Below are 15,575 nucleotides of genomic sequence, written 5' to 3'. Positions count from 1 at the left end.
ACCTTTGTGCAACAAACTTAATATAGGCCGGCCGTGGAATACCTGAACATGATGGGTTTAAAATAATAATAATAATAATAATAATAATTTTATAATAATAATAATAATAATAATAATTTTATAATAATAATAATAATAATAATATAGGCCTATATATATAATATTTGTCCGTCCGGATTAATACCACACGCCGTAGGTAGTTGTGCAGCCTTTCACTTTTTACCTGGATAGAGCAATAGTCAGGCTACAAGGACTAAACCGATAGATCTAAAGTTTCCCTCAGGTAAAGCTCCATGTGAATTAATAAGATTTAATGATTCCAGAAGAAACTGGCAACTAGGGAAAATATTTTGAAAATTGGGGTGGTTGTCATCGTAATAGTATAGTAAAACAATAATCTGGCTGCAGTGTGTAATAATAGGTTGTGGCGGAAAAAAAATCCTTGTCAGAATAATAGGAAATGGAAAGTCATTGTTCCTTACCCATGGGTGTAGCCTATGTCCTTAACAAGTAATTAGCTGTGGCAAAGTTTTGCCAGTGTGTCGCCCAGTTTATGCCAAGGTAGACAAAAAAAAAAGCACTGTAAAATTTTCATTGTCAAATAATATCAATTTACTGGCACTAGTTGCTGTATTTCATACCACAGTATTGGTAATTATAATGAAAATATTTACAGCATTAAAATGAAGTACAGCATAAGGCAATACTGGTATTTTTGTAAAATTAAGTACAGTATTATACTGTTTGTTAGTGTATAGGCTATTTTAGAGTGCTGCTGCATAACCTACATTACAACTGTACAGTATGTAGGCGATAACCTTACGGTAATTATTACACAATACAAGTTATTTAATTGCTGATGTAAAAAAGGAAAATGGAAATTAAAACCTTAATTGCACAAAAAGTTATCATTATACATCAATTGGTGATTTGGTTTCACTTTTGAATTACAGTAATATTGGTTTTACAAGGCATGGGAAATCTACTGTAATGATGCAAACATGTTGTATGGTTAGAAACAGTTGGGCATACTACTGTAGATCAATGGTTTTATTTTGGTTGGTTCAGCATTGGTCAATTAGGTTAGATTTCCTGCATGTTAAATGTATCTGTGTTTCTTTTTGCAGACCAACTGTTCACTATGAACTCCATGCTAACCCAAAGCCAGCAGAGAACGATTCGCTTCGAGCTGGGAAAATTTAAACTGCGGCTACTCTACAAGGCCAGTATCCATGGTTTCACCGCTGCAGCCTTCCACCAACGATGTGACAACCACTGCCCCACACTGTCTGTTGGCTATAACGCCTCAGGTTTTGTGTTTGGAGGCTTCACCAAACAACCTTTCAGTCAGACTGGGAGCTACATGAACGATGACCAGGCCTTTCTTTTCACCTTCAGTGGAGAAAAGCTCCTCAAATATCCTGTCACTTGTCCTGCTAATGCAGTGTTCATGAATGCCAACTCTGGTCCATATTTTGGAAACGCGTTGGTTCTTGTCAATGGAAGCAAAGCAGTAGTCCATTGCAATCCAGGAAAATATTACAACTTCACTGCTGCAGAAATGCATGGCAACGACCTCAACCTGACTGAGTGTGAAGTCTATGAAGTGGAAGGTAAGGTCAATTTAAATATTGTTATAAAAATAATATATCATAACTAGAAAATTTCCTCTGGGGAAATTCTGAAAGGGCCACGGGAGCTACTGCCGGTGTGTGTACACTATGATGAGATTCTTCAGAGATTTCAAACTATGCCCTTTAACCTCAAAATGTGTGTGTGTGTGTGTAATTAAAATCACATAAAGTTACGTTTGTGTGTGTGTGTATGTGTGTGTGTGTGTTTGAAGCATGTGTATGCATGTGTGAGGAGTGTGCGTGCTTACGCGCATGTGTGTGTGTGTGTATCTGTAACTGTAATCACATCAAAGATCAAAGGCAATCAGATCAAAGCAATCAACAGAATTAGCTGACACCTGTTAATGAAAGAGTGACAGCAGCCAGAGGTGGACAGACTCGAATTTCTGGCCTCAAACAGAAAGCATTTTTGGCAAAACCATAAAAGCTATCATTGATCCGACTTCACTTTGAGCGTCCCGAGTTCTTCCTGAACGTCTACATATGTTTTTTTTAAGAAAAATGAAAAAATAGCTTTGTTAGAGCTTTCTAAAAAAACTGTTACATCTCCCTTCTTTTAGAAATCTCCCTGCGTTTTTAATATGGGAGCCAATGAGGCTGTTGGTGCATGTTGGTGGTGCATTTGTGCGTCCTACCAAACTATAACTCTGACAGCTTTACCAGAGGATTGTGAGTGAGAAGACAAAAATTTGTATTCTGTAGAGAAAAGCAATAGCACACCGATCCCGATCAAACCGCACGTTTTGATATATAATTTGTCCTGCAACTCTTCAAGTTGTAGGACTAGCAGTGGGACGAAATTGCGTCCGGAAGAGGAAGAAGAAAAAATCCACAGTATAACAGTAGTGCAGTACTACTAGTAATCGGTGCGATTCCCCCGAGGCCCTAACTATGTTTTGTTGAAGAAAAAAAGTTGGACAGTTGGGAATAATTTTTTTGTCAAATTTGATCATTATTGCTTTTATAAAAGTTGTTTTTGCTCTTCAACAGAAACAACAGAACTTGAGAGGCCATGGAGAACTATGAGCTGGGAATCAGAGTAAGATTATAATACCATCTTCCACATAATGCTATGATTATATATATATATATATAGAATGTGCTATGCATAAGGGTTGCATGGAAATACTTTAAACTATTTTAGATTTAAAGGGACTCAGTGTTGTTGCAGAATATAATGTAATGAAAATGTTTGCCATGCTTACTGTGCTATAGGGTTTGTAACTGTACGATTATTGACTAATTTCATTAATTTACCTGCAACCATGACAACTACCAGCTGTGCACAAAACATCTCTTTAACAATCAGACAGAAACAAACACATTTTGAAGAGTTGAACAAGTTTCTGTTTTCTTGTGTCTACAGGAAGAGGAAGGAGCTGATGGAGAGTGTTAAGGTGTTCAAACCCACAGTCAGCTCTGTGTCCCAGGTTCGGGTCCTGCTCATCGGACAAGTCGGAGCTGGAAAGTCCAGCTTCTTCAATTCTATCAACTCTGTATTCAAAGGCCACGTCACCAGCCAGGCCATCGCTGGCAGCTCTACCACCAGCCTCACCACCCGGGTTGGTTACTGCCTCTTAATGATTTCTATTAAAGATAACTAATTTCAAAATAAAATACCTGCTTTCTAGTTTTGTAGTTTGTTACATTGCTTTTCACTCGACAGTATCGCACCTACGCAGTGAAAGCTGGACAAAAACCTCTGCCAATCATCTTTTGTGATACCATGGGGTTGGAGGAAAGCAGAGGGGCGGGGCTTGATATAGATGACATCAGCAGCATCCTGAAAGGTCATCTCCCAGACCGTTACCAGGTACAGCTTTTTGTTACATGTTTTTGTTGATACTGAATGTACAAGCCACTGACCTGTCTGTAGTTGACTCAAACCTGTTGTTTCTGTACTGTACGACTCAGTTCAACCCGTCTGCTCCTCTGAATCCGGAGACCAGCGGCTATCGTCAGTCTCCAAAGCTCAAAGACAAGGTCCACTGTGTGGCGTACGTTGTTGATGCCTGCAAGATCTCCATCATGCCCGCAAAGCTGGAGGAGAAGCTGGATGCTATACGCAGAAAGGTCAACTTAATAGGTTCGTGAAAATTAGGATTTTTATTAAATAATCAATCCCTCTCAATCATTATTTATGACCCACTATAGTGAGTGGAAGTGTCAGTATCTGCAGAAACCTCTGCCTGTATTTTCTCTTTTGATCTTATTGAACTGGGCATCTAGAGGTAAGGAATCGGGCTTGGAACCGAAGGGTTGTTGGTTCGAATCCCAGGACTGACAGATCAAGGACTGACGTGCACTTGAGCCCCCACACAGCTCCCTGGGCGCAGAAATGTGCTGCCCACTGCTCCTAAGCATGGTGTGTTCACTGGTGTGTAAAAAAGTGATGGATAAAATTCAGTTTTAATTTCCCCATTGTGGGACTAATAAGGGAATCTTAATCAGCACAGAGCAAAAGCTTACGGCGGGCTTCTCTTTGGCTACATCCGAGTAGGCCACATGCATGGAGAGGCCCGGCGGGGTAAGGGTGAGCCTGGGCTCCAAGCCCTGTTCTCTGGATTCCCCAGGAAGGAGAAGAGTGGTGCAAAGTCTGAAGAAGACGGACTGATAGGAGGAGCCTCAGAGTTTTTATAACTTGGAGTCCCCCCTGGTGTGTCAGAGGTTTTTTCCAACCAATGATGTTATCACATATAGGTGCAATAAACGCAAGAGATCGTATGGGACAAAGTTTTGGTGTTTATTTGTCCTTTGACGGAGAAAGGGTTTCAGCTGCCATTTTAGGAACCTGAAAAATGTAAAATGCTGATGCCCAGTCCAATATGCACAAATGGACTAAATCTATCTGTGGCATACCCGCGGTCCCAACAAGATTAATATTTTGACAGGCTGATATCTAAAGATCAACAGCAACATTTTGGAAATGTTCTTTCTGCTCTGGTGTTTTCAGGGATTCCTCAGCTGGTCCTGCTCACTAAAGTAGATGAAGCCTGCCCTTTGGTGACAGAGGACGTGAGAAACATTTACAAGAGTGGCTACATCAAGGAAATGGTGAGGATTTTATAATGTAAATGTACTTGACTAAGTATTTTATTATGCCTCCATCTACTGTCTAAACCACAGCCAAGATATATATATATTAGTCATTTCACTTTTGATTTTTGTTGTGATTTCACAAGAGTTTGCACAATTCCTTCGAAAAAGTGTCTCTGTGTTTGTGATCCAGATGCAGGAGGTCAGCTCTCGGCTCGGCGTGCCGCTGTCCTGTGTTGTTCCGGTGAAGAACTACAGCGAGGAGTTGGAGCTGGACCTGAACTGTGACATCCTGCTGCTCAGTGCCGTCATCCAGATGCTTCGCTTCGCAGATAATTACTTTGATGACATCAGTGACCAATTCAGCAACATTGAAGTCAAAGAATAAGAAGTGTTAGTGCAGCAGATGTTTACATCTGGTCCATCAGTGATGAAAGCAGGTGATCCTGCTGATCAATGGATGGATCATTGGGATCCATCCCAAGTTCACTGCACAGTTTAACTTTTGAGTTTTCCAACCAGCCCCTGTGGAGCCTCCAGTTTGTCCTCGCAGCTCCTCCAGTTTCTTCACAGTGAGCTGATCCTTAATATGATAGTGTTACTAGTGTTTTCTTTTGTTATTCATTGTTATTATATACAATGCTTTTTACATTAGAGGTCTAGTTTATTTATAGAGTTCACACATTTAAAGGTTGTGGTGTGTTTGCTCATTTTGTGGGACATTTCATCACAACTTTGAAAAGCTAACACATTACCATGTGTACTGAGTATGAGTATTGAAATGTTTTATTTCCTGCATTATGGCATTATTCATTTCTGCATCATGATCTTTATATATCTTATAAACACATCATGCATTTTACTTTGCCCTCGTCTGGTCTTCACTCAATAAAAAGTTAAAACTGTCAGTCATGGATAATTGAAATGCACCACTTGGGTTTTATTCAGTTATAGTTAGTAACAGACTGTAGATAGTAACACGCTCTGGGTTTTGGTGTTTTGACCTACCTTGCATATATTCTCACATTTGTGTGAAGTATGGGCCTACAGATTTTGTCACACAGTAATTATAAATGTCGACTCTCATACTAAATGTTTCTCTGCCCTCTTATTCTCAGTGAGTTAGTACAATGGGTATTTTATTGACACATACAATACCTGAAAATTCGACGTGTGTTTTCCAGTTCGGTTGTCCAACTTCAATGTTATAATTTACTGTTTTTGTCAGGAAAAGAAAAAAACTTCTCAGTTCCTGTGATGTTTGTATTGACATATATAATTACTTGTATTGTTATGCTGCATGTTATGTTCATTCAACCTTTGCTTTGAGTTGTAAATGCACTCAGTCTTGGTGACAATAAAATCTCATCTTGGCCTGACTGGATGTGGTGGAGAGTTTGAAAACTTCAAAATGTTCTGTTTCCTAAATTAGTTAACTACATTTACTATTCTGCTATTCAGTAGAAGCTCAAATACATGCATGAACAGAAGAAAATGGCATTTATTTATGCAGCACAGACAACTACTGTGCAGCAAACACTAAACTACAGGCTGGTTTTGCATCATTAAGTTTAATTTTGAAATATGGTGGATTATATTTTAGCAGTTTTCTGGTCAGTGATAACCACAAGCTAGAAATAATTATGCTCTGCTCAGGATAACTTTAAAACAAACATCCCAGGGCATATGTTGAAATATTGTCCATATCCATATTGTCTCTTGGGATGCTGATTAACTGGTAAGTGAACTGATAATGCTCTATAATGAATAACTTTGGGCACACGTCTGTGATAAAGTGTCTTTTGTGTGGATTACAGAGGCTATTCTCGGTTTCATGGGAAAACGAAAGTTAAAAGTTGTTTTTGTCAAAGCAGCGAAATTGAATCTTTATCTTCCGGTAATCACCTTCAAAATAAAATAATTCGTGTGTTTAAAATCGTATTTATACGATTTATACAGTCTATGGTTAAAAAAGTATAAATTGTAGTACTTCCCTCTCAAACACTCATAATAGTTCAAGATTGCAATTTTATCTTAAGGCCCACAGGAGTAAAAACAAACAAACAAAAAAAACATGCTCAAGTTTGTTAGGTGTTTCTTACTAAGGAGAACTTGATTTAATGGTCAGTAAGCAAAGGAATATGAACGTTTTCTTGTATAAGAAATATATGGTTTTTTTTACTCCATTCTGAACAAAACAAACAAATGTGTGCTTAATGTGCAAATTTCGGAAAGCACTCAAACTAACACTTTGATTCAGTCCTATTAAAAACAATAGCAATTTACAGAATTTTTGTATTGTGTCTGATAAAGGAAGTAAAAATCAGATTAGAATCTTTTAGCGGTTTTTAGGATACACTCCTCACTTTAGTGTTACAGTTTAAAAGATTGATTTTTTATTTTGAAGGGAACACCCTTGTACTTCCGATGAATGACTGTCTGCTGCGTCAATTGACTCGGTTCCCTGGAAAGTGATTCAGCTGCTTTTGTGCAAGTAAACCGGTAAAACTAGATTATAATTTTCATTCTTCATCAAGACTTTAATATGAAGTTGTTGCCGACAAAAACTGTTGCGATGTAGGCTATTCAAGTTACTAATTTCTTTACGACTGAATACCAGTAGGCTATCCTAAAAGCTGCATGGGTGGATCCGTCTCTGCAGGTTTCAATCTTGAGTCTAATAATCTCTTTACTTTTGGGCGTTTGACCGTTTAAATTCTGTTAAAAATGATCTTATTAGAATACTCTGAAGACACGCATTCATAAATTGTCCACTCCATTTTCCTTCCGTGTTTTGTCCTAGGCAAAACAAAAGTAGTAAATATGTCTTCTGAACTTGAATCACATCTGTCAGTGTCAACAGAACATGAATGTGATCGGTATAGAAGATTCAATGTAACAAACTATATAATATTAGCAAGAATAATTTAATGATTTAACGATTGGAATACTATTTTATAATTATTAAATAATGTCGATTCATAAGAAATTTAATAAATGAATAACGAACATGTGACAAAATTTCAGTAGTAATTAGTATGAACACATACTAAAACTGAACTGATTATACTGAATACTCTACCAATATACTCGCTGAAGTGCACTTGTTAACTTAATGATGTGCTTACTGCACTACAAAAAAGACAAACTTTTTTGTATTTGTAGGCATAATATTGGAAATGTGCCAATTCTTTGCTTCTTTGGGAAGTTGAGTTCAAACTTGAGGTCAGACTTGACCTTTGTCCCTTTTTTGGAAGATAAGGTACTCTGCTTTTGCATTGTCAGCACAATAATGAGGGGTCATGCTGAGGCAAAAGGCATGAACTTCCATGGTTCTTTACTTTGAAGTAAGGCAATGTCGTATATTATAATAATATTATATTATATTATATTATTACAATATAATGATCTACATATAATCTAGTGATGTATTTGTGTGTTTTTTTTTAACTCCTATGCTTTGTCTTTTGAAGATGATAAACTATCATCATTATCCAGATGAGGTCATTATGATAATGGCGAGGTTAGACTAACAAGAACAACATGTTTGCTCTTTAATCAGTTTGCATTATGTATGACACTTTGTGTGAAGGCTGCAGTGTGTGACAAAGAGTACCTTAAGACTAAAGTGCATTAAGAGTAACTTACCCAACATGTTTGGGTAATCAATACATTCTAAGTGCAATAAAAGAAAGCCATTTGTATAAGCTCTCAAATACTTTTTGAATTTCATTTATATCTGCTACAGAGGCTGAAAAATGTATTATTTAGTAGAAGTGTTGACACTTCTGTTGAATTTCCAGAAAAACTTCAGGTTTTAGGGGCTTATTATAAAATCGCCCAGAGGTTTTACAGGCGTTTTAGGCCTCAATGGGTTAATTTGGGAAAAATCTTAATGTCTCAGCTTGGAACCTAAATCATCCTGTTGAAACAATCTAATATTAGATCATCCAAAATCCAAACAGCATTAATCTTTAATACAACTGTTTTTCTTTTATTTGTGTGTGCAGAGACTTTAAAGGCTTGAGACGGTCAGGAACAACCATCCATCCAGTATGAACTCCAGACTAAGCAAGACCCAGCAGAGAACTATCTGCTCCCAGCTGGGAAATGTCAAACTCCAGCTGGTGTACAAAGCCACCATTCATGGTTTCACCGGTGCAGCCTTCCACCAACGATGTGACAACTGCAGCCCCACACTGTCTGTGGGTTATAACGCCTCTGGTTTTGTGTTTGGAGGCATCACCAAACAACCTTTCAGTCAGACTGGGAACTACATGAACGATGATCAGGCCTTTCTTTTCACCTTCAGTGGAGAAAAGCTTCTCAGATATCCTGTCACTACTCCTGCTCATGCAGTGAGAATGGTTGCTAACTCTGGTCCATATTTTGGAGAAGCGTTGGTTCTTCTCAATGGAAGCAAAGCAGTAGTCCATAGCAATCCAGGAAATTATTACAACTTCGATCCTGCACAAATGCATGGCAACGACCTTAGACTGACTGAGTGTGAAGTCTATGAAATTGAGGGTGAGTTCTTTCTAAAAAAAATGAATATTGATGCTTGAGCACAAGGCAAGCCTTATTAAGACCTATAAACAAAAGCACTTTTGTTTACATATTTTCATAAATCATAGACTGTTTTACACAATGAAAGCTCAATGACATTCTTGTATTTTCTGGACACATGTCCGGATTATTGTGGAAACAAGACACTTGCCGGTCTGAAATGGCTAGCTCTAGCTGTATAGCAATAAGCTAAGAACCAGGAGTCCAAAATTATGAACTTAAGTGTCTGAAATCTCAGTTAAGTATGAATATTTATTATATTTGTAAAAGTAAAAACAAACAAACAAGGGAGCAATTTCGGCTCACAAATACTACTAACAGTTATAGTAATTGTGGCAGTGAATATAAAATGACAGCAGAAGTGTGAGCAGCTGGCGCAGCAACAGTCTGGATCCAACCAGGATCCCTGATGATGATAGTAGTAGTAGTGATAAGACAGAGTCCAGCATAACCACCGTAGCAGTCATGGCAACAGTTCTAGTCTGACCAGCTGAATTGGTATATGCATAAAATTGGACAATACAGTTTTGTAAAGGCTGTTTTTGCTTTTTGACAGAGATCCAAGAGTTTGAGCAGCCATGGAGGCCGATGGTCTGGGAAAATGAGTAAGCAGGATTGGGCACCAATTTACACCATATAATGCTCATATTGTACTAAACTTTAATACAGTACACTGCACCATGTCACATTGACTTGAGGAAATTATACCTGTGGATGTTTTGAAAATGGCTCTTGTTTCATCAGGAGGAGGACACAGATGATGGAGAGTATTAAACTCTACAGTCCCCCAATGAGCTCTGTGTCCCAGGTTCGGGTCCTGCTCATCGGACAAGTTGGAGCCGGAAAGTCCAGCTTCTTCAATTCTATCAACTCTGTATTCAAAGGCCACGTCAGCAACCAGGCCATCGCTGGCAGCTCTACCACCAGCCTCACCACACGGGTCAGTTCCAGACACCAGTGCATCACCCTACTTAGAGCTCATATCATTTGTTTATTTGTAATCCAAAAATAAGCAACAATAATGTACCATCATTGCGATGCAGTTGATTTATGAGTTTTAAGTGACGTATCTCAACAACTGTTGGATAGATTGCCATGGAATTGCGTGACAGAGATAGTCTCTCTCACATCAAGGTATTGTAATTAGGGCCTTGGGGCAATCGCACCGAGCACTGGTCCCAGAAAGCAATAGCTGTATGGACCAGTGCTCGGGGCGAAAAACTGCCCAAAATTTTGCATTGAAATGAATGGGACAGCCAACAAAAAATGAGCGAAAAAGAACAATAATTGGAGATATTTAAACGTCTACTTCTCAGGCATAATTTCACCTAGAGACTCCATTTAAACTTTAAACAGTAGACACAAGTCTTGTGTATCGGTGTACTAATCCACGTTTCGATAGGTCATATAGTTTTTTTATCAATCCCTGTTCAATGACCATGATCATTTTTGGAGAAATTCTGAGATTCTAATGGGTGTATATTGCACGGAATGTTCGTGTCACAGTGTGTGACATCATCGCCAGAGTGTAGAGGGAGAGAAACAATTGTCAAAAAATAAATTTGAAAACTGTGCTCCAGGCCTCAAATTCCACTCTACAGAAATAATTTATACATAGAAACGTAGGAAAATTTGTGTTGTCCCTCACAATCCTCTGGTAAAGCTGTCAGAGTTATAGTTTGGGCGTAGGACGCCCAGATGATCCACCAAAACGCACCAACAGCGTCATTGGCTCCCATATTAAAAACGCGGGAAGATTTCTGAGCTAAATACTTGAAAAGGAATGCTTGTTGTAGGTGTGCTCCTATATAATATAGTATCATAACATTACTAGTATTAATTGTTTGAAATCTCTGAATAATCTCATCATAGTGTACACACACCGGCAGTAGCCCCCGTGGCCCTTTCAGAATTTCCCCAGAGGAAATTTTCTAGTTCTATCATGCTGATCTGTTTTGTATAAACAGTAGGGCTTTCTGCTTTTCAGTTTCACTAATATTAAGTATCACAAATATTAAGTGCTAATAATGAGCTTTTAACTACATTTCTACTACTGTAAATGACAGCAGTTATCTTTGTCGTTGCTGGTCATGTACGCTTTGCCATTTGCTTGCCGTTACCTGGTTATGCAAGCCTTTAAAAAAGGCAGAGTGAGTCTTTTGTTGTCAAGTGTACAAATTAAACCATTACCTCTTACCTGACAGTATCGTACCTACGCAGTGAAAGCTGGACGAGGAGGAAAACCTCTGCCGATCATCTTGTGTGATACCATGGGATTGGAGGAAAGCACGGGGGCGGGGGTTGACCTGGACGATATCCTCAGCATCATCAAAGGCCATCTGCCAGACACTTATCAGGTACAGCTTATTGTTACATTCAGCAGGATAATAACCACATATGATGCACCGATGTGGTTGCAGTTTTGTTCTGTAACTCAAACAGGCTGTCTTTTACCCTTACGACTCAGTTCAACCCGTCTGCTCCTCTGAATCCTGAGACCAGCGGCTATCGTCAATCTCCAGAGCTCAAAGACAAGATCCACTGTGTGGTGTACGTAGTTGATGCCTGCAAGGTCTCCATCATGCCCACAAAGCTGGAGCTGAAGCTGGAAACTATCCGCAGAAAGGTCAACTTAATAGGTAGGTGAAAATAAGTCCAACATTATTTTTGTGGTTTAACTGCACCTCACAGAGTCAAATATTATCTAAAAGTCATGAACTAAACAAACAAACAAAAAAAGACAAATTTTATTCTCTATCACAGTTGAAGTATATGTTACATGTCTGATCTGGATATTTTGACAACAAAGTTGTTTAATAGGACTGCTAACTCAGCACTGCATTTATACTATTGCGTATGTACAGGACATACACATACCCCATATCACAAAACAATAAAAATACTATAATAAACTTGTATGTAACAGTAGTGTAGTAACTAAACCAACTAGAAAGGTACAGGCTTTCACTGAAGCATGCAGTTTCTTAGCTGGTTAACGGTATTACTTGAGGGAGCTTTGCATATATTTTTCCAGTCTGTAATTAATTTTTCAGATAATTAATAATAACAAATGCCCTGTCTTGAAATGTTAATAAAAATGTTCCATCCTGTGATTCAGATCTGCTCCAAAATTTTACATGTTCTACCTTGCATTTGCATATTTTATTAGGGCCACGGGGCAATCGCACCGAGCACTGGTCCCATACAGCAATAGCAGCCTTGCCCCGAGCACTACTGTTATACTGTGGATTTTTTCTTCTTCCTCTTCCGGACACAATTTCGTCCCGCTACTAGTCCTACAACTTGAAGAGTTGCAGGACAAATTATACATCAAAACGTGCGGTTTGATCGGGATCGGTGTGCTATTACTTTTCTCTACAGAATACAAATTTTCCGCGACACAAGTCGCGAAAAACTGCCCAAAATTTAGCATTGAAATGAATGGGACGGCCGACAAAAAATGAGCGAAAAAAAACAATAATTGGAGATTTTTAAACGTCTACTTCTCCGGCATAATTTCATCTAGAGACTCCATTTAAACTTTAAACAGTAGACACAAGTCTTGTGTATTGGTGTATTAATCCACGTTTCGATAGGTCATATAGTTTTTTATCAATCCCTGTTCAATGACCATGATCATTTTTGGAGAAATTCTGAGATTATAATGGGTGTGTATTGCACGGAATGTTCGTGTCACAGTGTGTGACATCATCGCCAGAGTGTAGAGGGAGAGAAAAAATTGTCAAAAAATAAATTTGAAAACTGCGCTCCAGGCTGCAAATTCCACTCTACAGAAATAATTTATACATAGAAACGTAGGAAAATTTGTCTTCTCACTCACAATCCTCTGGTAAAGCTCTCAGAGTTATAGTTTGGGCGTAGGACGCCCAGATGCGCCACCAACACCACCAACAGCCTCATTGGCTCCCATATTAAAAACGTAGGAAGATTTATGAAAAAAGGGAGAAGTAACAGTTTTTTTAGATCGCTCTAACAAAGCTATTTTTTCATTTTTCTTTAAAAAAAAATATATGTAGACGTTCAGGAAGAACTCAGGACGCTCAAAGTGAAGTCGGATCAATGATAGCTTTTATGGTTTTGCCAAAAATGCTTTCTGTTCGAGGCCAGAAATTCCAGTCTGTCCACCTCTGGCTGCTGTCACTCTTTCATTAACAGGTGCCAGTTAATTCTGTTGATTGCTTTGATCTGATTGCCTTTGATCTTTGATGTGATTACAGTTACAGATACACACACACATGCGCGTAAGCACGCACACTCCTCACACATGCATACACATGCTTCAAACACACACACACACACACACACACACACAGTAACTTTATGTGATTTTAATTACACACACACACACACACACACACACACATATTTTGAGGTTAAAGGGCATAGTTTGAAATCTCTGAAGAATCTCATCATAGTGTACACACACCGGCAGTAGCCCCTGTGGCCCTTTCAGAATTTCACCAAAGGAAATTTTCTAGTTATGTATATTGTTACTTCCTTTACTTAAATTCCTCCTTTATAAAAGTTATTTATCTTATCAACATTTTGCTTATTTTTAGATAAACTAATTAATATTTTGAATGTGCACCTCCATCTGTTTATGGGCTCAGTGCTGCCCGATATACTGGATGTGCTCTCATAATTCGATTTTTTTTTTCCAGGGATTCCTCAGCTGGTCCTGCTGACTAAAGTGGATGAAGCCTGTCCTCTAGTTTCGCAGGACGTTAGGAGCATTTATAAGAGCGGCTACATCGAGGAAGTGGTGAGATCAATGTTAAACTGACCTTTCTGACTGACATAAATTAATTAATGCATTTAAGTCTTTGTCAAAAAGTACAAACATCCTTCTCATCTGAATAATTTGTGTTGTTTTTGTGGTCCAGATGCAGGAGGTCAGCACTCGGCTTGGTATGCCCATGTCCTGTGTTGTTCCGGTGAAGAACTACAGCAAAGAGTTTGAGTTGGACCTGAACTGCGACATCCTGCTGCTCAGTGCCGTCATCCAGATGCTCCGCGCTGCTGATTGTTACTTCGATGAGCTCAACGACCAATTGGGCAACATTGAAACCAAAGAATAGAAAGAATCATCACAGCAGATGTGTTTATCTTGTCCAACCACAATGATACGTTTCTCAAGTCCAAGATGGCTACATTCCTAGCCTTGCAGTTGCACCGGATAAATGGTTCAATACTTAAATTATTGTTATGTATCACAGTTGGTCAACAGTTAAAAGCTGTTATTAAAGCTCCTATTTAATGACCTGATTCAAATACACTGGCTTTGTTTCGATGTAACTGCAGTCAGGCGTAAACCAAAACTAGCTGTCTAAATATTTCGAGCACAGCTTGCACTGTTTTGGTTCCGTAATGACAGAGAACCTTTCTGCTTCTTTTAGATTGAAAGCATATTCAAAATCCAAGTTCCAACAGTGTTCCCTACTGCCATGCAGCAGTTTTGCATGAAAATAAAGGTATTCTTCTTTTCAAATAATATATTTGGTGTCTGAAGTTTGTCTCTGTTGAAATTGCAATTATAGAAGAAAATATGGAAAACTTGAATATAACAGGTGATACTAAACTTTTGAACGATAGTGTGCTAATCATGATGAATTCTGGTACAAAGATTTACAGTTAACACTTGATATGTAATATGTTGAGAAAGAATCAAGAGTCTCTCTTGTGTTTATCTTCAACTCCAATTCTATTGATTTTTTTTTTGGAGCTTTTAATTTGTCCACTAGAGAGAGGTGTCTTAATATGCTTCTTAATAAAATAATTTTTTTTTAAATAATATGTATATACAGTATTGTGAAAAAGGTTTATGCAGGTGTGAAAAACAATATAAAATAAGAATGCTTTCAAAAATAGAAATGATAATATATGTATCAAATAACAAAATGCAAAGTGAGTGAACGGAAGAACAATCTAAATCAAATCAATATTTAACGTGACCACCCTTTGCCTTCAAACCAGTATCAATTCTACACGGCATTTGTTGTGTGTGTGTGTGTGTGTGTGTGTGTGTGTGTGTGTGTTTGTGTGTGTTTGTGTGTGTTGCAAAGCTGCAACAATAAAGGGATTTACATTTAACAACAATTATAATCCATTGCTATACATTATTTTCAAATGGCTGTAATGCACAAGGATGACTTTTACTTTTTGGAATATTTTAATGCAAATACATTTCTACTTTTACTTAAGTGAAATTTTAAAGCAGGACTTTTACTTCTAACAGACGTTACATCCTTTTTGAGTGAAATGATCAATAAATGTCATATGTTACACTTTTGGTGAAGTTTTTTGTGTTTCCTGCAAAAC

The 15,575-nt window shown here is 38.1% G+C and overlaps 2 protein-coding genes across 3 annotated transcripts in view; both read left to right on the top strand.

Moving 5' to 3' along the window:
• The window catches only part of LOC131982894 (interferon-induced protein 44-like), a 6,411-nt gene extending 362 nt beyond the window's left edge, over positions 1 to 6,049 (top strand). Inside the window, exons 2-8 of the mRNA XM_059347486.1 lie at positions 1,128 to 1,613; positions 2,625 to 2,673; positions 3,001 to 3,196; positions 3,301 to 3,447; positions 3,549 to 3,720; positions 4,588 to 4,688; positions 4,864 to 6,049. Of these exons, the coding sequence (XP_059203469.1) occupies positions 1,142 to 1,613; positions 2,625 to 2,673; positions 3,001 to 3,196; positions 3,301 to 3,447; positions 3,549 to 3,720; positions 4,588 to 4,688; positions 4,864 to 5,058 (1,332 nt within the window). The 5' untranslated portion in view covers positions 1,128 to 1,141 and the 3' untranslated portion in view covers positions 5,059 to 6,049. The remainder of the gene's footprint in view (positions 1 to 1,127; positions 1,614 to 2,624; positions 2,674 to 3,000; positions 3,197 to 3,300; positions 3,448 to 3,548; positions 3,721 to 4,587; positions 4,689 to 4,863) is intronic.
• A 1,042-nt stretch (positions 6,050 to 7,091) lies between these two features.
• On the top strand, positions 7,092 to 15,539 carry LOC131982893 (interferon-induced protein 44-like). Of its 2 annotated transcripts, none has more exons than XM_059347485.1 (8): positions 7,092 to 7,172; positions 8,681 to 9,197; positions 9,793 to 9,841; positions 9,981 to 10,176; positions 11,441 to 11,593; positions 11,704 to 11,875; positions 13,919 to 14,019; positions 14,141 to 15,539. In XM_059347485.1, exons 2-8 carry the CDS (start codon positions 8,726 to 8,728, stop codon positions 14,333 to 14,335), a joined length of 1,338 nt encoding a protein of 445 aa, XP_059203468.1. In that variant the 5' UTR covers positions 7,092 to 7,172; positions 8,681 to 8,725; the 3' UTR covers positions 14,336 to 15,539. The 2 variants fall into 2 exon arrangements, with proteins under 2 accessions (XP_059203468.1, XP_059203467.1); XM_059347484.1 differs by lacking the exon at positions 7,092 to 7,172 and adding an exon at positions 7,181 to 7,332.
• Positions 15,540 to 15,575: the final 36 nt, after the last annotated feature.

The sequence above is a fragment of the Centropristis striata genome, chromosome 13 (genome assembly GCF_030273125.1).
Source record: "Centropristis striata isolate RG_2023a ecotype Rhode Island chromosome 13, C.striata_1.0, whole genome shotgun sequence".
Lineage (NCBI taxonomy): Eukaryota > Metazoa > Chordata > Actinopteri > Perciformes > Serranidae > Centropristis > Centropristis striata.
The sequence above is the reverse complement of the archived record's forward strand: the minus strand, read 5'-3'. Positions and strand labels throughout refer to the sequence as shown.

What these genes read in the sequence shown, in the direction of transcription:
- LOC131982893 (XM_059347485.1), top strand. Translation starts at nt 8,726, where the DNA reads ATGAACTCCAGACTAAGCAAGACCCAGCAGAGAACTATCTGCTCCCAG. An exon ending in CCACCAGCCTCACCACACGG is followed by an intron (nt 10,177 to 11,440) that starts GTCAGTTCCAGA and finishes CTTACCTGACAG; the next exon opens with TATCGTACCTACGCAGTGAA. An exon ending in CAGAAAGGTCAACTTAATAG is followed by an intron (nt 11,876 to 13,918) that starts GTAGGTGAAAAT and finishes TTTTTTTTCCAG; the next exon opens with GGATTCCTCAGCTGGTCCTG.